The 25,825-nt window shown below is 50.1% G+C and overlaps 1 protein-coding gene and 1 long non-coding RNA gene across 4 annotated transcripts in view; both read right to left on the bottom strand.

Moving 5' to 3' along the window:
* CLPB (caseinolytic mitochondrial matrix peptidase chaperone subunit B) overlaps positions 1 to 23,058 on the bottom strand; it is a 74,676-nt gene extending 51,618 nt beyond the window's left edge. The window contains exons 1-3 of one of the 3 annotated variants that reach the window (XM_038128499.1): positions 22,295 to 23,058; positions 21,382 to 21,433; positions 7,183 to 7,269 (exon numbers count right to left, since the gene is read on the bottom strand). In XM_038128499.1, coding sequence (XP_037984427.1) covers positions 7,183 to 7,269; positions 21,382 to 21,433; positions 22,295 to 22,970 — 815 coding nt within the window. In that variant the 5' untranslated portion in view covers positions 22,971 to 23,058. The remainder of the gene's footprint in view (positions 1 to 7,182; positions 7,270 to 21,381; positions 21,434 to 22,294) is intronic. The other 2 variants (XM_038128491.1, XM_038128482.1) reach the window with 2 other exon arrangements.
* Positions 23,059 to 23,256: 198 nt separating this feature from the next.
* LOC119697587 lies at positions 23,257 to 25,823 on the bottom strand. Its single transcript, XR_005255879.1, has 3 exons — positions 25,535 to 25,823; positions 24,545 to 24,725; positions 23,257 to 23,628 (listed from the first exon to the last, which is right to left on the bottom strand). It is a non-coding gene; the product is annotated as an uncharacterized LOC119697587 (long non-coding RNA).
* Between the last annotated feature and the right edge of the window lie 2 nt (positions 25,824 to 25,825).

Below are 25,825 nucleotides of genomic sequence, written 5' to 3'. Positions count from 1 at the left end.
GAGCGTTCTTCTTCCCAGGCACTCCATCACTAGATACTATTTCCATGTGCTCTCGGATACTCAGGAAGCCCTTTTCATCCACTGCCTACATGTTCAGCATTCTTCTCTGGGATGTGACCTTCTGTGAGAAGTTGAGCAGAGGACCACAACTGCTAGATGCAAGGTGGTCTGAGAGTGGTGTAGCAGGTGACGGTGGCAGAACTGCTCTGCTCTCCCTGTGAATTACCCTCTGCACCATATTCCCTGTGGTAACAAACATTTCCATAGCTCTTACGATGGCTGGGAGGCTCAAGTTTAATAATAAGCACTGATATCATCACTTCCTGGCAAAATTTGCTGTGCCAAAATACTGGCACTAGTCTAATAAGAACACATCACACATCCAGCCTTCCTTTTCAATCATCTTTCAATCGCATCTCCTGCTTTTGGGATGTGCCGACCCCTCCAAACACTTGTCCATCAGCTAGACTCCTGGAATCACAGCTATTAATTGCACCTATCCAATTTGCAGGTAATGGGACATTCAAGCAAATTACCCTGTAGGAAAGGTAACAGCGCCATGAAAATGCAAAGGAACTGTACTCAGCAATGCAAAGCATGTGAATGTTCCTGGAAAAAAGGAAGGGACTTGCAAAATCAGGTGATTAAAGAGGCTCCAAGGAAGGCGGAGAGAGACTTTGGACAAGGGCCTGGAGTGACAGGACAAGCGGAATGACTTCAAAGTGACAGAGGGCAGGGTTAGATGGGATATTGAGAAGAAATTCTTCCCTGCGAGGGTAGCAAGGCCCTGGCACATGTTGCCCAGCGAGGCTGTGACTGCCCCATCCCTGGAAGTGTTTGAGGCCTGGTTGGATGGATCTTGGAGCAACCAGGTCTAGTGGAAGGTGCTCCTGCCCATGGCAGGGGGAATGGAATGAGATGAGCTTTAAGGCACTTCCAAACACAAACCATCCCATGATGAGTGAGTTTCAAATGAGGGATTCTCTGGCCCATAGACTTTTTGTGCTCTTCCTTTTGCTGTGAGGCACTGGGGCAGAACAATACCCTATTCCAGATCCCAGAAGGAGTGGGATGCCACTGTCCAGCTGGGCTGTTCCAGCTTTCCTCCATAACTCACCTGTGCTCAACAGCCTCAACAAGCTGAGTTTTAATTTGCTGATCAAGTTTTGATTGGATTAGAGGCAGAGCCTATTCATCAGCATGAATATAAATCTAAATTGACCCTGGTGATGACTCAGAGGGCAATGCTGAGCTAGAGCTGGCTGGGCAGTTCAATCGACTGGGCAAAGTGCTTTCTGCTTGTAATGGCTGGACCAACATATTGTTCAATAAATAAATACATATATACAATACAGGGGGTGGGGAAATCAATGGTGAGATGGTGGGAGGTGACTGGGGCTGCGTCAAGAGAGATGTTATGCCTGGACCACCGCCGGCAGCTGGGGTTGGTGAACCAAGAAGCCTGGTGATCCCCCATGACCGTGTGTTATCAGCACAATGCAAACGCCTGGCTGGGTTTTGATACGCGGCTGCCCTGAGCTCTGGCAGGAGCCACATGTCCTGCCTGGACACAAAGAAGACCCTTGTGTGGTTATATCTTAACTGTGTAAAACTCAGCACAGCAGGAGGGCTGGGAGGAACTGTTACTCAGATGAAGCTAAATGTGGATGTGTGCCTTCCCAGGAGCATGTTTAAGTCTACCGATGGCACAAAAAGCCAGGCAGCCGCAGCAATCCCTTGCACTGTGATATGTTATTATTAACCCAGATAAAAATGATTGACTCCTCAAAAAGGAATAAAAAGGGACTATGGAATCCAAAAAAAAGAGAAAAAATAAATCCTGAAGGGTGGTAATTGTTATATTCTTCAGTTTTCTTTAAGAGTGTGACATGGGTGAATCATCTTTCAGAGGCATGGTGAAGGCACACAAGGGAATTGAGGAGTGTTAGAAGCCCTGCTCCCTGCCTGGAGCAGTAAGAAAGTATGAAGAGAAGTCATTTCCATACTTGGAGAGGTGCAGGAATCTGCTAAACTGACAGTATCACATTGTGCCCGAGTTGCAAGACATCAGATGGTGTTCATCCCTGAAAACAGGGATACTCATGCCTCGGGGTCTGAGATGGGGACACTGCCAAGGCAGAGGTGTGAGTAACAGCTGCAGGAACAGCCAAGTGGTCACTGTTCATCAAAAACACCCAGAAAGGGAGGGGCTGAAAGTCAGTGACCCAGTCTGTAGGATCAGGCCCTCCAAACGTTCTGTCATCACAGCTGAAACCCACGCCCAACTCCTCAGCTCTCTGACAGGTGACACATTGGGCCCTATCTTCTTTCAAAGGTACTCAGATATTTCTCCAGCTCCACTGCAGACAGCTCTGAATGACTTGCCTAAAGTGAAAAGAGTGAAAAAACCCCCATGGAACAGATGTATGTACCTAATATAGACAACAAGACTGCCCCAGTTCATCATGTCACTGCCTGTAGACAGGGAACAGCTCCAGATCAGTCACCCTTCACCAATCTCAGAACAAACCCACTAGAATATCACAGTGCATGAGGAATTGTCATTACCAATATAAAACAGCCATACAGCATCTTCAATGCACGTGTGGATGAGGCACAGCTCCCAGCAATGTACATGGAGGCAAGAAACAAACTACTTCCTGACTCCTCTCCCTAAGGAGGGTTGGAGGAAGGTGAGGGATGGGACAAGGCCACACTGGCCCAAGCCCTGCTGGTTCTAGTTCCATGGGAGAACCTTTGACCCACAGCTCCTTTGATCTTCACAGAAAGGCAGAGAAGGGAAAGGAGAGCCAAGGCTCAGGGAGGAGACACGTGACATTGGTCATTCCCAGAAGAAAGGTGCTGAGAAGCAATAGTGAAGAAATGCAAAGAGATCCAGACCTGAAGAGGAAGGCAGAAGAAGAAAGGGTGTGCAGGAAGTCAAAGCTGCAAAAAGAAAATGAAGATGAGTAGATGATGTGGGGAAGAGTCAAGAGGAATTTCGAGGTTAAAGCCCCCAGTGAAACAGGAAGACAAAGCTCAACATATCCTGACAGTGCACTGTCAGAAACCCATGCCCTGGGCTGGTCCCACGGCATGGACAGCAGAGGAGAGGGGAATTCTGGCCTTCTGCTCCTCTCAGGTGAGACCCCACATGCAGTGCTGCCTCCATCTCTGGGCCACCCAAAATCAGAAGGATATGAAGCTACTGGAGTGAGTCCAGAGGGGAACAAAATAATGCTCTGAGGGCTTGAGCACTTCTACCCAATTAAAACATGGGTATTGCTGCTGCTGCTACTGTGAAAGCCTTGCACAGGCTTGAACTCTTGAACTGCACTTGAACTGGATTCTGAGAAAGGAACCGCTGTGAATGCACCCAGGTGATCCTCCCCACCACCTGAGCCATGCAGAAAACTTTAGAAGCCCTAATATCACAGAATCACAGAACCATTTAGTTTGGAAAACCCTTTTGAGATCATTGAGTGCACTCAATGATCTCCAGCACTACCAAAGTCACCACTAAACTTTGTCCCCAGGTGCCACTTCCATATGACTTTTAAATCCCTCCAGGGATGGTGACCCCACCACTGCACTGGGCAGTCTCTTCCAGGGCTTGACAGTATTTTCAGGCTTGGAATTTTCCTTCATAGCCAACCTGAAGCTCCCATAGCACAATTTGAGGCTGATTCCTTTTTCTGCTGTCCCTTGTTACCTGGAAGAAGACAGTGACCCCCATCTGGCTCCACCCAACTGCCAGGAGTTTTACGGGGTGAGAAGGTCACTCCTGAGCCTCCTTTTCTCCAGGCTGAGGCCCCCAGCTCCCTCAGCCACTCCTCATGAGACTCGTGCTCATGGTCCAGCCTCCTCCTTCAGAATTGCTCCCCAGAGGTTGTGCCAATGTGGTTGAATGGGAGCAGAAACAGGTTCCAGTGTTTTTTAGAACTACTCAAACTTCTCCTACTGGGACTCAGAATTTCCATGCTGCTCTGCGCCTTAGTCTCCCCTACCACACAAGTAGTTCTCTGCCTCAGAGGAGGCAGAGGAGGCTGAGAAGATGACTTGATATTTCACTGTCACTTTATTTCTGTGGAAATGATAAAAACCGGAGCAGCTGATAACCAGATATAGAAAAGGTCACTATTCTACAGAATACAGACATACAGTTAAAGTCCTACCTGCTTTGGGGTTTCATTTATGATAGCTTTATTACTTGTTTTAACAAATGCACAAACCCCACAAAGCTCTGAGTATGCATTTAATGAAAGCTTAAATACTAAAAATATGATAATGCCACAGTAATTGCCACAGCAATGGGAACTAAAGCATAAAACCTTCCTTTGCTGCTGTAAACATGGTCACAGCTGATCTGTCTTTAGCCCACAACCCAGTTATAACATCTATCATCATGGAGCCAAATAATTTGGACATCGACTCTGTCTCATGTAAAAAAGAAACCCCAAATATCTGTCTCCACTAGATCCACTACTGTATCTCCCCTCCCAGGCAGACACCAGTCTCCCTCTGGAGACCTATCCATGGGAATATTGCAGAATGCTTCTTAATGCCTCCCCACATTTTGGATACAAGACATTTCCAAGAGGAAGAAGATGATTATTGTTTTGCTGTAAAAAGAAAAGATGGACCCCAAACTTGCCTTCCAGCACACTGGATTTCATCTTGTAGCTGATGGCAACTGACAGAAATCATTAAAGCAGTGCCTCTGGAATTAAATTAAACAGATGGACTGGGGCTGTCTAATTGGAAGAGTGAGGGCTGTAGAAATTGGGAAACATGACAAAGCTAAAGGACAGGTCACAGAAATCTCCAGTGCACAGTGGAGACTGAAAACATCATTCCTCTCTGAAAAACACCTTTGGAAAGGCGTTGAGGATGAAGGCTTCCTTTTTATTAGCTGAAAACACTCATCTCAGTTCCCAGCAACCCAGCCCTTCAAAACCATGCTGAGGAACCTATGGAGGTATCATGAGCCGTAAAATAGGAAGTGGTGAGAGAGCCACTAAGTTAAACATTGGAATGACCTTGATCTTTTTGCAGGCAAACAGCACCTGTAGGTCCTGTTCAGCTGGCTGCACCTCAGCCATCTCTGAGTCAGGGACAGCCCAGCTCACCTCTCCAGAGGCTGCTGGCCTGAGGGGCGAAGGATCAAAAGTCATAACAAGTTCAAATCCATCACATCAGTTGGATTACACAGGCAGTTGGACAAGGGAGGATGGCTTTACACTGCCAGAGGACAAGGTTAGATTGAATACAGGGAAGCAATTCTACCTTGAGAGAGTGGTGAGGCCCTGGCACAGGCTGCCCAGAGAAGCTGTGGCAGCCCCATCCCTGAAAGTGTTCAAGACCAGGTTGGACTGGGCTTGGAGCAACCTGGTCTAGTGGAAGGTGCTCCTGCTCACAGCAGAAGGGTGGAAGTGGATGATCTTCAAGGTCCCTTCCAACCCATGATTCTGATTCTGAGATCAATTGCTGTGGCTGGAGAAAGCAAATTGAGAGCATAACCTTTTACAGAGGGACCATGCTCTATAAACAAAACCATCCTGCATCCTTGTGCCTCTGACTCCTCCCTTCCCCATTACACCCTGGCCACAACATCTAGTTTCAGTTACACAGTTCACCCTTCAGACTAGGTCCATTAGCAAACCATTTGTAAGGAATTTCTAACTCTCTGTGGGTCATGTTCCAGCTCAATGCATTTCCCACTCTGCACTGTGGAAATTACAAGTCTAGAAACAGGACCGAGGGCCAAAACCTTGCCTGGCACAATGCTGGAGCTGTTACATACGGAATAACCTTGCATTTATGTTTGCCTCCAGAAAGGACAGAATCAGAATCACAAAGGTGGGAAAAGACCTTTAAGATCACCAAGTCCAACAGTATCCAATTACTCTTCTGCTATCTGGAGAAAAGTTATACTGAGCTTCAGGTATATTCAAGGTCTTCTTAATTTTCACTTTAAGTCAGTATTCATCTAAAATGTGGGAAAAATAAACAGAATTTGTCCAACACAGCCAAACCCTTTTTCTTTTGGCCAGGTACACAACAAAGACAGACGTGGCAATGACTCTGCCCTCTCAGAAGGGACCAGACCGGAGTCCACACATTTTTTACTGTCAAGATGTTTTCATTAGCATTTCCACTTGATTTTAGGCCTGATTTTAGGTAATTATTGTCCCATGAACAGCCTTTCTCCCTGTCTCCCCTTAGCCTTTGCAACTCGGGAAGTCCTGTTCTGCTTCACCAGTCACTTGGAATGGTCAACAGTCGTCACACTCTGCTGCTGACCATTGTCCACTGGGAAAGGTGGGAGGCTCCCAAGCCCACCCCTTCATGGACAGGCAAATAACAGAGCCCGTTGCTGCTCGGACATCAAAGTTAAACAAACATTCGCAAACCCCCACCTCTGGGCCTGTTTTAAGGAGCTCCCTGAGGAGGTCACGACTTTCAGCTTGTCATAGCACACATCAAAGTTTGCACCACACACGAACTCAGCGCATGGATTGGGATAGTGTCACCCGAGAGCGGATATTCAGCCTTTGTGCACTGCTTTAATCCTGTGTTTTCCCAAGTAATTAAGCTTTTTTGCTTATGAACTTGTGACTAAGTAAAGCATCCCTGAGAGGTTGTAACATCAAAGCTCATTCTCCCGTCTGTCCCACATTTTCCAAAATTGGATTTCTTTTTCTCTTTTTTTCCTTAAATAAAAAACCTAATTGAATTTAGTTGTAGACTGAATATATTTAGGAGTGTCTTTAAAAGGTTACAAGAAGCCAGAGCGATCATCATGGGAACTGTGGAGCAAGGGCACAGCATTCAGCCCCAGTGACACCATCACCAGTGAGAAGATATAGGACAGTTCTTACAGGAGCGATTTTGGCTGGTGGGGTACCCACCGCCAACAACATCCCACAAGTATGGGCTCATCCATGGCCAAAACCTGAGAGCTGGTGTGGAATGGCACCATCAGTTCAGCTGTCACATCCATGGAACTGGGGAGCAGCCTGCCCTGATCTGTCACACCACATACTCAGCATAAGGAGAGGGACAAGCTCCCTTGGGTTAAGCCTCACAACACATCCCAAACTTTATGAGAACCCTCTACAGAGCTCAGTATGACTTTAGGAAAAGGCTGAAGTGAGTCACCACGATGTGAGATGCACATACCTGGAGTTCCTGCTGATGGCTGCCACCATGAGAGCTGTCCAGCCAAGCTTGTGCCTTGCGTTCACATCCGCGCCTTCTTCCAACAGCCTGGAAAGGGGAGAGATATGGTAAGGAAACAGATACAAAGAGAGCACCTCAAGCATCCCAGAGCTAATGAGGGAAAGCAGAATGTTTTACTGTGCAGGGATCTGCACGGCCCAGAAGACCTGACGTGAAGTTGATTCAATACAGTTCTCAAAGGTGACCAAACTTAAACAAACATTCAGGTGATGGCAATCCCACTCCTTTCAAAGGGTGCAATGCCAACATCTTGCTTTCTAGATTGTTTGTTTGTCTATTTATTTATTCTGTTCAGTCTAATTTCCAAATTGCCAATCAGCAGCAAAACTGATAAACCTGAATTCTAATGACATTTGAATCCCTTGGCTGCAAAGCACCCATTAGGCTTCAGAAGTAGCTCAGTGGACCTACAAGCCCATGCCACCTGCAGATACTTTGCAGTTTTCTTGTAAAGCATAAGAACAAATAAGACAACCACCGAAAATACTAGGAACCAAACTATACTCATGTCTCCGAAATTTTCTCAACTTTTGCAAGATAATGGCAAAGGACAGGTTTTTGCAGCAGGTACTTTAGCTCAACCTAAAACATGTGCCCAACCCAGACAATATGAAACGATGGTTCTCTCTGCACACCACAAGGAAGAAAGGAAGTTCAGAATTGAGACACAAATTTTACAGTGCTCAAGTTAAATGAGACAAACTCTAAACCCTGCATGTTCAAGTCATAGAATCACAGAATGATTCACAGAAAGGTTTGTGCTAGAAGGGAACTTGAAAACCACCTTGTTCAATCACTTCTGCCATAGGAATGGACACCTTCCACTAGACCAGGTTGCCCCAAGACCTGCCCAACCTGGCCTTGGACACTTCCAGGGAGGGGGCTGCCATAGCTCCTCTGGGCAACCTGTGTCAGGGCTTCACCACCCTCTCAAGGAAGAACTTCTTTGCCATATCTAATCTAGATCTCCCCTCTGTCAGTTTGAAGCCATTTCCCCTTGTCCTGACACTTTCTGCCTGTGTAAAAGGTCCCTCTACACAAGCAAATCCATGATTACGAACCTATTTTTCTTGCAGGAGCAAGGTGCTCCCAGTACCAAGACAGGGAATCAGGCCTTAGAAAGCAGGGTGGACCATGCAAGAACAGCAGTTCTCTGCCCCTTGGTTTATCCTTCTCCCTTTTCATATATTAAGGCTTTTCCATCTTCCTTTCTGGCTGAGACTGTCCCTGCACAGTGCATCCTCCACACAGGTATAACAGGGAAGAGCTGTCATTAAACTCCCTGCTGAGAGAGACAGAAGTGAACACAGCAGCCATGTTCCACCTGTGCAAGAACCACACTTGAAGTCCTAAAATTCGGCCCAGAATCCCAGGCAAGGAAGTCAAGGTCAGGTGTGACTGCTTGCATGCACTGAACAAGTCAGATCACCTCTTTAAGGACCTAGAGAGGTACACATCTGAATTCAGACAGCCTTTCCAAATTCCTCACCCTTGGTCTGCTTTGGTGGCAATGCTCTCACTGGTTAAGAGTGCAGGGATGGAAGGAGTGAAAAGGAGGTAAATGAACCATGTTCCTCTTCCTATAGTTGGAAAAAAAAAAAAAAAGGAAAGGAGGAATGCTGGTCCAGGGAACACTCACAGATATATCCAGGGTGTCTTGCCAACCTTCCTCCACCTCATTGGAAACCTTCACAGTAGTTTCACTAGAAACTTATCCCAAGGAACAAATACACTCATATACGGAGACACCTGGTGTATTCAACCTGAATAAGAGAAGGCTCCAGGGAGAACTTAGAGCCTCTGTCAGTGCCTAAAGGGGCTCCAAAAGACCTGGAGAGGACTTTGGACAAGGGCCTGGAGTGACAGGACAAGAGGGAATGGCTTCCCATTGCCAGAGGACAGGGTTAGATGGGATAACAGGAAGAAATTATTTGATGTGAGGGTGGTAAGGCCCTGGCACAGGTTGCCCAAAGAAGCTGTGGCTGTCTTATCCCTGGGAGTGTCCAATACCAGGTTGGAGAGGGCTTCTGGCACCCTGGTCTAGTGGAAGCTGTCCCTGCCCATGGCAGAAAGGTTGGAACTAGATAGCCTTGAAGCTCCCTCCCAACCAAACCCTTCAGTGCTACAATATATGGTATGATAATCCTAAAGTTATTTCCAACTAGCAATGCCTGAACTTTGGCTGGTATCTTGAACACAGCTGAATGCAGTACACCACACTGACTGGACAAACCAGCTAGATAAACATCATGTGAATAAAAAGCCTGTATTCCTCTAGAGCTGAACTATTTGCCTTATTTGACAGAGACTGGGGCTTGAGAGCCAACAGGCAGATGGCTTCAGCCAAGCTCTACGCAGAAGCACGTTGGTGAACTCTTCTGACTTGAGTGGTAGTATGATACACAGGTAATGGGTCTGGGTGGACAATTTGACCACCCTTTTCTTGACAGAAGGAGTGGCCAGCGCTAGTGCTGTGGTTCTGGATGCTCTGAACTGTTCATCACACACTTGGACAGAAACCTAATAGCTGAAATACTAGAATCATAACTGGCAGCCTCCATTTGTAGCTCCCAACTGTGATTCAGGAGGCTGTGACCACTGTAAATTATCATAGCACCAACAGAAGCTTTATGCTCTCTTTACCAGGGTTACAATTTAAAGTTCAATGGTAATGAACTATCTGGCAGGTCAACAACAGCACCTTGGTCCAAAGAAGTCTGATACTTGAAGAACAAATTTTCACACAGAATCCACTCCAGATCCAATTTTTATTTCCTCTTTCTATCTGGTTTTCACACCTGAAGAACCACCCAGCAGCATGGTGGAGAGCAGGGATGATTCACCTACAGCCTTACGGGGGTTTGGATCTACACAGCCCTGCATACAGCTAACACTGGTCAAGCTGCAGCTCCTGCATTATCCTGTGGCTCAGTAAACGCATCTGGGCAGTTGCACAAGAGCAGCCTTGGCCCCCTGCAGGGTATGGTGTAGAATTATGGAATCATTTGGGTTGGAAAAGCCCCTCTGAGACCATTGAATCCAACCATTCCCCCAACACTGCCAAGCTCACCACTAACCCATGTCCCCAAGTGCTGCATCCACACATTTAATAGATTTAATAGATCCCTCCAGGGATGGGGATTCCACCACTGCCTTGGGCAGCCTGTGCTTGGGCTGGACAGCCCTTTCTATGAAGAATTTGTGATATATCCTTATGCTTTCTCCTTCTGCCAGCACCACATCCCTGCAAGTGAATGCCAAGAGTGTGCTGCCAGTTCTGCTGCCTGAAGAGCACTCTCAGACAACAGAATGCTGAAAGAAGAAATATCCCTGTGCTGCCACAAAGTTTTCCATCCTGGTGAGGCCAGATGTGCCCAGACACACAGGGGATAGCAGATTGCTATCTGCACAGATCAGTTCCCTTTGCAGCTCCACTTACAGAGGTGTTTGCACTCACAACAGAGATAAGGTAGCCTGACTCGGACCCATGGCTACTGCTGGTCACACCATCACCTGTTCCAGCTGGAAGGACACTGCCTGCAGCAGAAATCCACACCACAGCTCCATCTGTGCCACCATGTGTGCCGTGTCCTCTGTGCAGGCACAGGGAGTTGCTCCCTCAGCTGGAAAACTGCTCACTCACTGCCACTGCAGGAACGAACTCCACACCCAGCTCTCTCCGACCCTAAGGAGCCATTCCCACCAGCACCAGAGCTCAGGATGCTGCAATTGCAGAGATCTTACTGTCTCCCCTGGCTCACCCTAACAGCTTCCAAAAATCCCTTCCCAGACATTGTGATGCCCAATCCCCTTCCACTTGTCTCCCAGAGTGGTGTAGACCCACATGTCCAAGTAATTTCTGAATTTCATTGTATTTACTTGGCCATTTGAAAGTCATTTGAAAGCAGTACAATTCGATTCAATTTGAACATTCACATCACCCCCTTCCTACAGCCTGTCACTGTGACAGCCTAATAGCCACAGAAAATCCAGGAAATAAAGGCATCTTGATGACAAGGGAGAGGGAGCCTGAAAAAAGAACCCAGAAGGGGCACTGTAACCCCAACACCAAAACTGCAGGTAAGACGGCATCAGCCATGCTGGGATGGAGGCACACAAACCCCTTCAGGCTGGGAACCTTTGCCTGGCAATAAAAGCCTTAAAGCCCAACACCAATCACTGATTAACATCCTCAGTAGAGTTTAATTGATGTAATTTTGCAAAGTATCAGGCCCATTTGCACTTGACCATGGTATTTATATGATTTTACATTAAAGGGGCAGAGAGACCATCCTGGTCACCTTCTGCCAGCCACTGGGTTGTTCTGCTGCAAAGAGTCAGTCTTAATTTTTCACCTTCATGAGTTTTAACATTTCATGGGAGGGTTTGGATTGGAAATGACCTTGAAGATCATCCAGTTCCAATCCCACTGTCACAGCCAGGGACACCTTCCCCTACACCAGTTTGCTCCGAGCCCCATCCAACCTGTCCTTGAACACTTCCAGGGATGGGGTAGCCATGTGAATGGATATTTCTTCCCAATATACAATCTAACCCTGCATATGTCAGTGTGAAGTCAACTCCCTTCTCCTGTTACCTTTGTTTTCTCATAAATGGGACCTTCAGTGTAACTCTTCAGTATCTCCCTTTGAGACAAAGGACAAGACATCAGCCCTTATTTAAAATAAAAAAGATGATGTTTTAAACTAAAAGATGAAAGATTTACATTAGATATTGGGAAGAAGTTCTTCCCTATGAAGTTGTGAGGCCCTGGCACAGGTTGCCCAGAAAAGCTGTGGCTGCCCTGTCCCTGGAAGTGTCCAAGGCCAGGTTGGATGGGGCTTTGAGCTACCTGGTCTAGTGGGAGGTGTCCTTGTCCATGGTAAAGGGATTGGGACTAGATGATCTTTAAGGTCCCTTCCAACCAAAGCCATTCTATCATCCTGTGATTTTAGAATTCTCAAGGCACTTTGGAACCACTGAAAAATACCTTTGAGTACTGAAAGGCTTTTTTTCTCTACATACACACTGGAAGGACATATTGAATAACGAATTATCTTCATCCTTTAAAAAAAAAAAACCAACAAAAAAGATCCTAGTCTGGCAGTCAAACCTGTCTAATCATCGTGCATCCAACAGGAAGGATGCTGGAGCCTCTCCTGTAGGATTAGGTTACAGGCTTGCAGCAAAGGTATTAGGATCAGCCAAGCAGTTTTCCGTTCAGGAATCTAGACCATCATAAGCATCTGGAATGCCACATCACTGAGCCCAGTGAGGGAATTACTTGTATCATACCATCTACCATAATATGCATTGACATTTCATTTAGGAGCTGGATCACTTTTTTCTTTTTTCTTTTTTTTTTAATCATTGCAAGATGCTCAGCAACTTAACAGATTTTCAGATAACTGAACTTTATGTTCAGGGTCTTCAGGCCCACCATTTATTTCTTCTCCGCCTGATTTAATGATATGACAATCGATAAAGCCAAGACCACTGCTCAGATCCCAGACAGCCAAATGTATTTACCAGCAGGAGTATTTTATTTTAATTAAATAAAATCCTCTGATCAATGTTTAGGATGTTTATCCACATTTTAACCAAGTAAGATCCAGGACACTCCCCTCCTAAGGAGTTTCTCACTCCTTAGGAGTGAGATACAGCTCTATTAGCGCCATTTCCAGTGTTTCTCAAATGACAAACTGTTCTTTGACTGCAGTGGTGCCACCAAGATGTCCCTTCCCCTGGCAGGAGTTGGACTGGATGACCTTTAATTGTCTCTTCCAACATAAACTCTCCTGGGATTCTGCAATTCAAGGCCCGGTCAGGGTAAGAACCCCAAACCAGAACTGGTGCTGTTTCTGACTGGGAAAGTACTCATATTTAAGGGATTTCAATAAAACTTTTTTTTTGTGATGGTTTTAGGGCAGACAGCTGACAGACAGCAGGGTTAGACTGAATATTAGGGAGAATTTTTTCCTTAGGAGAGTGGTAGGGCCCTGGCACAGGGAAGCCATGTCTGCCTCATCGCTGTAAGTGTTCAAGGACAAGCTGGATGGGGCTTGAAGCAACCTGGTCTAGTGGAAGGTGTCACTGTCTACAGCAGAGGGTTGGAACTGGGTGAGCTTTAAGGTTGTTTCCAACTCAAACTGTGATTCCCTGTCTCTATGAACATCACTGTCTGCTCTGGAATTTGCTGAAGCAATCTGGGCAGAGCAGCACCTACTGCTTTGTGCATATGCCCTATTTTACCTCAAGACAGCAGCTCCCAAAGCTTTAGCACTTTGATCCCGCAGAAGAGATAAAGAGCCCACATCGGCAGCGATGAGCCTTCTCCCCCCACTGCCCCCGGACAGATGTGCCTTCTATTCACCCGTCACTGGGGTTCTGGGTGACTGACTCGGTGACACTGCTGAGCCCAGAGGGCATGTTTGAGTTTGTGCTCAGTGCTGGGAGCATGCCCAGCACTCCATACTGACAGGTGGAGGAAGAGGAAGCTGGAAACTTGAACTTTTGCAACAACAATAGCTTCTGTTTTTATCAGCCTCTTAGACATTTCCCCCAGCCCTGTCCCAATATGTCACTGTTTAACTGCAGAGTGTGGGACACCCTCAGATGTGCTCACCCTCTTGGGAACTGCCCTCTGCTTTGCAGAAGAAGGGGGGAAGAAAAACATCCCAACTGAATATCCCGGAACATGAAAACACAATCCCTGCTAGATTTTCCTGCCAGGGAAAGGATCTGCTCGGAGAGGAGGACACAGCAAACTGCTTGAAAGCCTTTGATGCGGCTGCTGTATTCTTGGAGAGAGCTCATTGCTGTCTCTCACCCCTCACCACCTTTGCAGGGCCAGTAACACACCATGGTGCTCCGTGAAAACATACTGACCTGCACATTGGGGGGAAGGGAAGGGAAGGGAAGGGAAGGGAAGGGAAGGGAAGGGAAGGGAAGGGAAGGGAAGGGAAGGGAAGGGAAGGGAAGGGAAGGGAAGGGAAGGGAAGGGAAGGGAAGGGAAGGGAAGGGAAGGGAAGGGAAGGGAAGGGAAGGGAAGGGAAGGGAAGGGAAGGGAAGGGAAGAGCATTTCTCTGCAGCTCTCAAGGCAGGAAAGCTGTTCCCAGGACATGGGGGATCCTGGAGGAATCCTGGTAACCCTAGTCCTGACAGCAAAACAGGCCATGCAGAGAGGCCAGTGGCCAAGGAGAAACATCTGGAAAAAAAATTTCAAAATCAAAGGGAAGCTCTTATAATTCCAGGTTTCAGGAGGTAAAGCCAACTCCTAGAGGATAGTTGGTCTGGGGGCACAAAGTGTGGGCAAAACCACCATGGGTGAAGCACATGGAGTGGGAAAAGTCAAAGAGGTACAACCCAAGCATGAAAAGGCTAATACAGACATGTGAGTAGCTGTAGCTGCCCCATGCCTGTAAGTGTTCAAAACCAGGTTGGACAGGGCTTGGAGCAACTTGGATTAGCGGAAGACGTCCCTGCCCATGGCAGGGGGCTGGAACTGGATGAGCTTCAAAGTCCCCTCCAACCCAAATCTTCTGTGATTTGACAGTTGGCATCACCAGGTTTGGAAGAGAATGTGAAACCTTACATGGATAGCCCCAATTCAGTCACCCCAATGCAACAGCTGAGCTGTGTGCCATAAAAATACCCTACCAGCCTGCCAACCTGCTCTGGCAGAGGCCAGCAGTGTAAGTGGGAAATGAGTCATCATGTTTGCAGAGGAATTTGAGCATAATACACTAACTTCTGACAATCCATGCCACTGGAGGTGGCATGTGTTACCTGCTCGACTTACTCTGCGCAGGTCTGAACTCAAATGTCAGACTCCCTCACATCCACCAACATTCACAGTTTATGTGCTGCGTAAGCAAGCACTCAACATGTTTCTAACCTGCTACCTCACATCTTCCAAGGTGTCCCTTAACTCCTGAGCTGTGAGGAAAGTGGAATAATTGCTCCCCTGGTTGTACAGGCCACGTCCATGCTGGTGGACTGCTTGTCCTCCAAACCCAGAGCTGCTCAGGAGGCTTTCCTGCACTCAGCCCTGCTGATAAACATCTCCACTAACTGGAATTAACCCTGTGATGGTTCCCAGGCGTATTCCAGACATTCAGAAGCTCCCATGCATCCAGGTGTGTTGGTGTCTGCTTCCAGAGAGAAGGATCTGGGATTTGCGGGCTTTACAGCTGTTTTGGAAAGAAGCATGAGATCTCCTGTCTCCCATGGTTGGCTTGGCGCTGACTGCAGAGACACTGCTCTGTGACTCGGTGTGCAAACTCAAACAATCCTGGGAGACCAAAGTACACCAAGAAGCAGATCAAAAAGGGCAGTTTTCCAGCTACCTAGAACAGGAAAGCACAGCACACATACATCTCCCCCAATATTTCATTGCCAACATGAAGAAATCTGGGCTGTTGTATCTGCTCTGAATTCCCGCAGCCACAGGCAAATCCAAACTCAATAATCAGTAACAAAACTTTCACTGAAACACAGTCCTGGAAAATTTGGTCATTTAGGAGAAAAGATTTAAGGGGACATTTACATGATAAACATCTTTTTATCCTAAAAATTGTAGCTGTCTGTAACTCAGATACACACAGACAAATGCAGGCTCAACATCACATAAGCATGGAGCAATGGAAATAAATATAATTATAAATCATCTCCCAATCTTGTCTCCAACCTGCTCCCACTACCACTGCTGAAGATGTGTCACAGCTGTTCAGGACTGAGATAAGGTGCATGATGGCTAGTGGCCAGGAGCCAACGACGTGACTCTTCTGCTCACCCTACAAAGCATTCAGGCATCCCTCAAGCCTCAGTCATGACACTCCGAACTATTCTGTGAGAGGAGATGCTTCAGCAGGTACAAGATGGGATACCGGCTCCCATAAAGGCCCACCACCTCCACACAGTGCCTTTCAATGATCTGATGTTCCAGGTAAGCAAAGCCTGACACACTGCAGAGGGATTTTTTACCCAGTCTCTGAATTAAAATGCAGTCTCTGAATTCTTGTAATGAACACTTGAGCTAGGAGGCAAACAAAAGACTGAGGGACTGTACCCCCAGTCCCCCCCCAAACTGGAGAGAATTGAAAGAGTTACAGCTGGGAGAGACCTTAAAGCTCATCTTGTTCCTACTCCCTCCCATGGGCAGGAACACCTTCCACCAGACCAGCTGCTCCAAGCCCTGTCCAACTTGGCCTTGAACACTTCCAGGGACAGGGATGGGGGAAATTTGCTCAATGAGCTGTGCTGCTTACAAACAAGGGAGAAGAGACAAGCAGTCTGGAGGAGGCAGAACTGCGATGAGTCAGAGCCAAGATGAGTGGTGCTGCTTGAAAATCAAGAGATCACTGTTTGGGGCAATCAAGCCTGACTTAGCAGTTTCTGCATCTCCTTCAACTAAAAAATCAGCTTGGAGAGAGCAGACTCAGCTGAAGCAACTGACATGGAGCTTCCTGCCCCACTGCCACGGCTGTCTGGATCCCTGTGAGAGCAGGAGAGCACCTGGTCAGTTCCAGATCTCATTACCACACAGATTTGAGTGGCTGCCTGCTGTTAGGAATGAGGCTGATAACAGCCATCTGACACATGCTCTGTGTCTCCATGAGTCACAGCTGCACAGGGCTGAGGAAAACACTGCTTCATCAGGCTTATCTGGTGAGAAAACTGCTGAAAGCCTGTGCTTTTGGAATGGCTTACTTAGAAACGAAGCTGGAACACAAAGAATCAATATTAATACTGAATATCAACACAAGTGGGAGTGAGGTGGGCATTTTTTATGTCTTTGCTTCTTGCTTTCCCTCCAAATGCACAGAACAACTGAGGCTGAGGGAAATTAAACTATCTATTTAACTATCAAGTAGGTATTATATTTTGTGCTGGCCAACAGCATGAAGGGCTTGGAGGGAAGAGCTGCTTTGCCACATGCTCCAAAGAGGATGCTCTCAGAAGTTAGCATGTTCTTTCAGCTCAGTGAAGAATTCAGCCTGGTTCCCTGCATTCAACAAGTGGTTAGAGATGAGAAAACTTGGCTGGAAGGTCAGAGGAGCCAGAGATGGTAGAGGCAAGCCTACAGCAAAGGGACTGGATTCAGCCTGTGGATATGCATTCTTCCCACAGCAACACAAATGTATATTCTGGGGAGGTCTGTCTGCTATGCCTAAAAGGCCAGTTCTTTTTCAGAGTTAAAAATCACTGCTCGGAATAATCACAGAATCATGGAATGGTTTGGGTTGGGAGAAACCTTAAAGTTCAGCTAGTTCTAACCTCCCCTGGTTAGAAGGGAAGATATACCTTCCACTTGACCTGGTTGCTCCAAGACCCATCCAACCTGGCCTTGATCACTTCCAGGGATAGGGCAGCCACAATTTCTCTGGCCAGCCTGTGCCAGGGACTCACAACCCTCACAGGGAAGAATTTCTTCCCAATATCCCATCTAACTCTGCCCTCCATCAGTTTAAAGCCATCCTCCCTTGCCCTCTCACTCCATGCCCTTGGAGTCCCTCTTCAGCTGTCATGGAGCCCCTTTAGGCACTGTCAGGGGCTTCAAGCTCTCTCAGAAGCCTTCTCTTCTTCAGGTAAACACCCCAGCTCTCCCAGCCTGTCTCCAGAACAGCGGGGCTCCAACCCTTGGAGCATCTCCATGGCCTCCTCTGGGCTCACACCAGCAGCTCCACAGCCTTTTCATGACGAGGGCCCCAGAGCTAGTAGCTGTAGCTGCCCCATGCCTGTAAGTGTTCAAAACCAGGTTGGACAGGGTTGGAGCAACTTGGATTAGTGGAAGATGTTCCTGCCCATGGCAGGGGACTGGAACTGGATGAGCTTCAAAGTCCCCTCCAACCCAAATCCTTCTGTAATTCATACATTAGGTGGGATCTCATAATCTTCTTCTTCTCCCACCCTCTCTCACACTTTAGACTAAGACTGTATTTCCTAGTAACTGTATTCTGATGTTTTCATGTGTAAAGGACCATGACCAGTGTCAGCTGAAGGCACTTGGAAAAGATCAGCATCCCACTTCAAACAAGCTTGAAGCTGTATAAGAAATACCAGCACAGCCTCGCCTCTCTTGACACCCCAGGGGACAGTGCAGGCAGGGGACAGCAGTGTGGCAGGACAGGTAATGTTCCATGGATGGCTGCCCAGCTGGATTGTCACACTCCTGCCCTGTCAAAGCTCAATTTGAACTTCACCCCTTGCAGGTGAAGACAGCACTGAAGGCAAGACTGTTTGTATCTCCTCTGTCAGCTCTGCAGTAGGTCTGGCAATCTTGGGCTGTGGAAGTTTGTTGTAAAGAGATTCATGGAATCAGAGAGTGGTTGGGGTGGGAAGCAACTTCTGGAGACCACCGTGTCCAACCTTCTCCTTAAGCAGGTTCACCCAGAGCAGGCTGCAAAGGATTGTGTCCAAGTGGGGTTTCAATATCCCCAAGGAAGAAGATTCCACAGGCTCTCTGGGCAGGCTGTTCCAGTGCTCTGTCATACTCACAGTACAAAGTTATTTCTCATATTGTGATGGAACTTCTTGTGCACCAGTTTCTCCTGATGCCTCTTGTCCCATTGCTGGGCCCTATGGAGCAGAACCTGGTCAATCCTCTGACAACCTCCCTGTAGACACTGACAAAGATGAGTTTGCCTCTGAAGTTGTCTCTTCTTGAGGCTGAACAGCCCCAACATCTCCCTCAGCCTTTCCTTGTAAGAGGGATGCTCCAGTCTCTCCATCATGTTTGAGGCTGAAACTGCCAGCAGCAGGGCGAGTCAGTCGTTTTCACCAGTCATGCTTCTCGCAGGAGCAAAAAGCATGTGCCAAGCAGAGTTAGGCACAAAGCTTCAAACAGTGGGAGGGCTGCCAGCCCCACAGGGAACAGGATGGGAAGGAAGGCCCTAGAGAAACTTTGCAGAGGGATCTGGACAGGCTGGCTTGATGGGTTGAGGCCACTGTATGAGGTTCAATAAGGTCAAGTGCTGGGTCCTGCACCTGGATCACCATGACCCTGTGCAGATATATAGGATGAGAGCAGAGTGGCTGAAAAGTGCACAGCAGGAAAGGCCCTGGGAGGGCTGGTTGACAGTGGTTGAACATAAGCCAGGTGTGCCCAAGTGGACAAGAACGCAAATGGTACCCTAACTTGTATCAGCTACAGTGTGGTCAGCAAGCCCAAGGCAGATCCTTGTTGCCTTGCACTGTGCAAGGTACCTCAAATCCTGTGTGCAGTGCTAGGCTTCTTATGATCAGGAAGACTTTGAGGTGCTGGAGTGGGTCCAGAGAAAGACAATGAAGCTGCTGAAGGGTCTGGACCAAAGGGGCTGATGGGGAGTGGCTGAGGGAGCTGGGGGACAGCCTGGAGAAAAGGAGGGTTGGAAGGACCTTCTCGCTCTGTACAACTCTCTGAAAGGAGGGTGTAGCCAGGTGGGGGTCAGACTATTCTCACAGGTGACAGTATGAGAGGAAACAGCCTCAAGTTGTGCTATGGGAGGTTTAAGTTGGATGATTGGGAAAATTTCTCCATGGAAAAGGTCATCAAGCCCTGGTACAGGTTGCTCAGGGCAGTGGTGGAGTCCCCATCCCTGGAGGGATTTAAGAGACATATAGATGTGGCACTTGGAGACACAGTTTAGTGGTGGGCTGGGCAATGCTGGGGGAATGGTTGGGCTCAATGATCTCAGAGGGCTTTTCCAACCCAAATGATGCTGTGATTCTGTGACAGAGCACCAAAACAAAGGGAGAAGCTGTAGACGTGCAACCCAGCAGGATGGTGTACAGCCACCAGCCCTGCCCTGACCAGCTGGAGCACAGAGCATCCCTCTTGCTGATCTGCCTGACCAGGCTCACAAATCACCCAGACATCCCTAAACAGCAGCTTCCTGCAATTATGAGCAGCAGAACACATGTGCCAATTAGCTGCACACCAATATCCTCTTTGGCCCTTGATCTAGGCCAGATCTCAGCCCTGGGGTGCAGCAGAAGCAGGCGCTTCATCCAAGATCCTGGAAACTGGATGGAACATCCCCTGGCTGCAGGCCAAGAGGGCTCTCCTCTCCCTCTCCTCTTCTGCACCTATCCATCTCTTCCCTTTGCTTCTACACAGGGATGGCAGCTCCTACCTCCTCAGGTGCCTGTGCTGCATGGGAGATCTCAGCCAGAGACAGAAACACACGTGTGGTGTACACAGGAGAGCAGCAATGTCTCTTCCCATCCTACACAAGCTGCCAGGCTGCCAAAAAGTCTGAATTCTATACTGGCTGAGGGCAGCACTTGGGACCTGGGAGACCTCTGGCATTGTAAGATAGACCAGGCAGGAGTGCCAGAATCTGTTCAAGAAGCAGCTCCAAGGTTCTCATACTTCTCTTCCCACTTTAGGGGAGACTTGCTTTCCTCCCAGAGTCCCAGAGTTTGTCCCCAGCACCAGGTGGAGCAGTCACTGGAGCATGTCAGTGACATGGCACTGCTGCTCACAAACCACCCAGAGAACCTCTGAGTCCCTCCCTGGAGGTTTGGCTGCAGAAAGAACATGCCTCCTGGGGACTAGTCACATGCTGAGCCTGAGAAACTGGCCCTTTGCTACCACCTCAGGGAATGTAACGCTGCCAGATGCACCTGAAAGGTGCCATGGCACCACCCCAATGAGGCAGGCGCAGCCAACTGGGACAAAAAGCCTGCTGCCATGGGACAGGAGCTCTGGAGATGCTCCACTCCCTAACTGCTATATCTTTGGTCACCCAGCCACTCACTTCCCTGGCTGGGTGGAACTTTCTCCTCTGCTCCTTGTGGGACAAAAGGCCCCTGGAGAACTCCTAGCTCAGGCTGAGGAACCCACAAGGGCTGTTTTTTCAGAAACAGACCCCAAAAGATGAACTTCTGCAGCGTGTCGCTCTCAGGGGTACGTCCACATCTGCACAGTATGGCCTTACACTGTCCTCTCTCGGCACAAGGATCTGCAATCCACCTCCTACTCAACAAGTAAGGGTGTTCCCCATCTCTCCCCACCCACTCTGGATCTGAGAGGGTGAGGAGAGCAACCTATGGGGGCTGGGAGCAGCCAGCCCCTTCTTTCTCCGTGTGCTGACAGGGTTTTTCTGCCCTCCCAGTCCTTGGCAGACTGCTCTCATGTCTCAGAACCCTGCTCACCTCTTGACTTCTGAAACGTTGTTAATCCTTGCAGCTTCCAGAAGAGCATCCTCTGAAATGCAGAAAGAAGGCAGGAGGGAGTTAGCATGGAGAACACACATGGACATCCTAACCTGGAATGTGCAGGGGCTGCTGCTGCTCAGAGCTCTCAGTGACCATCCCAGTGAGCAAGAGCCTATTCCTGTGAGCAGGTTATCTAAGAACTCCTCGCTGTCTTGGTGACCGACTCCAGCCCCTCATCACACACTCTGAGAACAGGGTGCTGCAGGATGCAGCAGGCATCCCAGGGCAGTGGACACTGTCACCCCAAGGTGTCAGCCTCAGCTAGAGGTTTCCAGACACCACAGAAGTGTTCCTACCACAGAGTCAGAATGACACCCCCTGGCTAGAGAAGGGAAGAGCAGCACCCAGCTCTGGGAAATGGGATAAGCAATGGGCTGGGAGGGACCTAAAAGCTTATCTCATTTCACCTCTCTGCCATGAGAAGGGACTCTTTCTACCAGACCACGCTGCTCCCAGCCTTGTCCATGAATACTTTCAGGGGATAGGGCAGCCACAGCTTCTCTGGACAACCTGTGTCAGGGCCTCACCAAACCTAACAGGCAAGAATTTCTTCCCAATATTCCATCTAACCCTGCCCTCAGGGTTAGAAGAAGCCAGTCAGTGGGAAACCATTCCCCCTTATCCTGTCTCTCCAGACCCATGTCCAAGGTCTCTCTCTAGCTCTCTTGGAGCCCCTTTATGCACTAAAGTGTTAAGGATAACCCTTCCCTGGAGAGCTTCCCAGGTTACAGCCAGCAGGCAGGTTCCATCCCCAAGGAGGGACCCTACATCCCCTCCCAAAGGGCACAGGACTCTCTGTCCTGCATCCCACTCCTCCCGCCCTGGGGCCGGCCCCAGCAGCGATAGTCACCCTTGGACAGGCGGTCCCGCAGGTAGCAGTAAGCCAGCGCAGCGATGAGGGCAGGCAGCCCTGCTCCCGGGGAGCAGCTCCCAGCTCCACTCTGACGCCCGCCGGGGTCTCCCGCATGACAGGAGTGCTGCTCTACACCTGAGGGCCATGGCGTCGGCTCTCTGAGGGATGCCATAAGGCTGGACGATGTTGCTGGCACAAGGCAGCCAGTGCCGGCCAGGCCGGTGGCAGGTGGCCGGCGTGTCTGCAGGGGGGCCAGGCCTGGAACAGGCAGCCCTGGCCTCCTGGCTGTGCTGGTCCCCTTTAGGCCTGGCCTATTAACTAAGGGAGAGCCCCCCGGGCCTGACCCCGTCGGCAGAGCGGGGCCTGGCGGAACAGCCAGCGGAGAGCTCCCGGGCACCGGCCCCGCCACCGGGGGTTCCCCCCCCAGGCCCCCCTGTCGCCCCCTGCAGGCAGCGATCCGCCATGACGGCCGCGCGCTTGGCGTCGGCGCGAGCCCACGGCGTCCCCTGGCGGCCAATACCGGGAGCAGCCGCAGGCGGGCGGCCCCGACCCCCTCAGCTACAGCCGCCGCCGCAGTCCCGTAGGTCGCACGTGACGGCGACCACCATGGCCGCGCTCGGAGGAGCCGCGCCAGCCCCTGTGGCAGCGGGCAGAACGCCAGAGACGCCAGCATAGTTCCCTCGCTCCTCCCGCTGCGCCGCTCGCACCTTACCCCCCCCCGTCGCTGAGGCCGGTAGACAAGATGGCGGCTGCCAGCCGGCGGAGCTTGAGGAAGGGGGCGCGCAAGGCTTGCCGGGAGATGTAGTCTCCGCCGCGCCCTGCGGCGCGCTTTTCCGCCACTGCGGACTACAACCCCCAGGAGGCATCGGGGCGCGGCCTTCCCGGGGCATGCCGGTAAACCGGCGTCGGCACCGGGACATGCAGGGAAGTGGCTGGCGGGCTCCGGCAGGGGGCGCAGCGCAGGCGGGGGGCGCCCGGGCGCGCACGGACGGACAGACAGACAGGGACAGACACCGAACACCGCGCACACACACACACACCCCTGCACTCACACATGCATGGGCACACTCATGTACTCGTGCTCACGGTTTATTCACACACGGGGGCACACAAACACGTGCAGTGGCGTTTCTGCACGCACGCATGCAGTGCCACGCCCGCGCACACGGGAACCTGGGCACACCTGCAGCTGTGTACACATCCCCCGTGCAGCTGGGCATACACGTGTGCAGCCCTTGTTCCCCCAGGCAGGACTTGCACATGTGCTGGGGTGAGTGAATCCTGGGCATCTGCTGCGGGCTGGGCTCACAGTAGGTGCGTCTGGGGGATGCCTGTGTGGGCACATGCGTGAGCATGCACGTGTGTGTGAGTGCCTTCCCGCCCAGGATTTGCCACCAGCAATTCCCATGCTACCCATTTCCTCCTGTTTCACCCCGATTCCCTCCATTTTCCATTATCCCAGCATCTGTTTGCCCAGTTTGCCATCCCACCATCACTCCAGCGCTTCCAAGGGTCTGACAAACTCCTGGATTAAACAGAGCTGCTGAGAAGATGCATTTTAGGGATTTGATTTAAAAAATATACATTTTTTTCTCAGGCTTAGTTTTATTGCCTGAATTACTGATTCCTGCATTTAGCTCTGCACACTGCTTGCAGATGTGGGATGATGGAGCAGGAATAAGGATTGGGACCCAGGGAGCTGAGAAAGAACCAGGAGTGTGGGGGAAGGTGTCAGAAATGGGCATTTCTGCACCCAGACTGGGCCCAGTAGGACTGGGAGTTGTTACAGAAAGCCCAGTGCTCCCAGTTCCGCTGCCCACTTCCCCTAGCTCCATCAGGTCAGTGCTCCCACTTCCCCAGCCTAGCTAGCCCAGCTGCATCAGCTCAGTGCTCCCAGTTTCCCAGCCATTTCCCAATTCCATTAGCCCAGTGCTTGCAGTTCCCCAGCCTAGTTCTTCCAGCTCGATCAGCCCACTGCTCCCCATTCCCCAGCCCAGCTTCCCCAGACTGACTTTTGCTCTCCTCACTCAGTTGCTCAGTTCAGTTCTTCCAGCTCTAATAGCCCAGTTCCCCCAGGTACCCCACCCAGTCTGTCCAGCTCCCCAGCTCCTCCCACCATGCTCTCCAGCCCAGCTTCCCCACTTCTCCCTGCTGCAACAGCCCAGCTCCCCAGCCCAGCTCCCTGGCTCCTCTAGCCCAGATACCCCATTCCCCCAGCCTGTCCTCCCTATCCCATGACTCCCATACCATCTGTGTTCCAGATTAGGAATGGCATGTGGTGCCACATGGCTGGACTTGCTGGGAATGTGGGTGCTCCTGCTTCCAGCACCAGGACTGCTGGGGGTTGGGAAGGGCTGTAGTGCGATGGCTTTCACCTTTCTGCTTCCCTGGACACAGGGTGGGAACAGCCCAGGCTTTCACAGCAGAGCTGGAAGAAAGGGCAGGAAAGAAGGATGAGGGGAGAGGGTCCCCCTGCACCAGCCACAGCACCCTGTCCCCAGCCATCCACTGCGGATGTCCACTTCCAGGGGATAGAATGCCAGAGATTCCCTTGGCTCCTTTTCCCAGGTGAGGATGCTGGGAGCAGTGGTGTGGCATGGTGAGCTCTGTGATGCCAGGTCCCTGTCTCCCCACAGGTGTTGAGGATGGTGACATCCCTGTGCTCTCCTATCCCTCCAGCTATTGCATCCCTGGAAGGGCCTTATCCTGGATAAGGAGCTGGGTCCCACATTCCTGCTGCTGAGACAGGCTTTGCTTTGCCAGTCTAGGTACATGCCATACTGCTCTGTCATCATTTACACAGTTATTCACAGGAGGTGGAAGAGGGTTCCTCGGTTCTCCCAAGTGGAAAGAAAGAAATCCTGAGTCGGCAGCATTTTCAGCGCTGGATGGGAGCCAGAGCCTGAGCTTTTCCAAAAATAACATTCTAGTCAGCACTGCCAATGGCAGCATGCCCACCTGCTCCTGGCCACGGTACCGTGGGGATGCCATGGCAAGGCCCAGCACTGGCACAAAGGATGGACAATGCTTATGTGCTGCGCGGGTACAGGGCATGGGCTCATAGCTGACAGTGTCACATCAGGGTGACCCGCAGCCTGGAGAGAGGCTGTGGGTCTCTGTCCTGCACTTGTGTCCCCTCCTACCCCATCTGGAATCATGGAATCACTTGGGTTGGAAAAGCTCGCTGAGACCATTTGGTCCAGCCATTCCCCCTGTACTGCCACGGCCCCTACTAACCCATGTCCTCACGTGTCACATCTGTCTTTTTAAACCCCTCCGGAGATGGGGACTCCACCGGTGTCATGGCTGGACAATCCTTTCAGCGAAGAAATTTTCCCAATATCCAACCTAAACTTTCTCTGGCACACAGTGCAGGTGTCCCTGCAAGTGCCGGGACAACCCTCTGCACCTGTGTCTTCCAGCGGCTCCCGGCATCCCGCCAATCTGGACTGCTCCCCTCTCCCACAGCCTACCCTTCCTCCCACTGCTCCCGGTTCCCACCCGGCCTTCCCGGTTTCCCCCGGCTCC

Source organism: Motacilla alba, chromosome 1 (assembly GCF_015832195.1).
Source record: "Motacilla alba alba isolate MOTALB_02 chromosome 1, Motacilla_alba_V1.0_pri, whole genome shotgun sequence".
Lineage (NCBI taxonomy): Eukaryota > Metazoa > Chordata > Aves > Passeriformes > Motacillidae > Motacilla > Motacilla alba.
The sequence above is the reverse complement of the archived record's forward strand: the minus strand, read 5'-3'. Positions and strand labels throughout refer to the sequence as shown.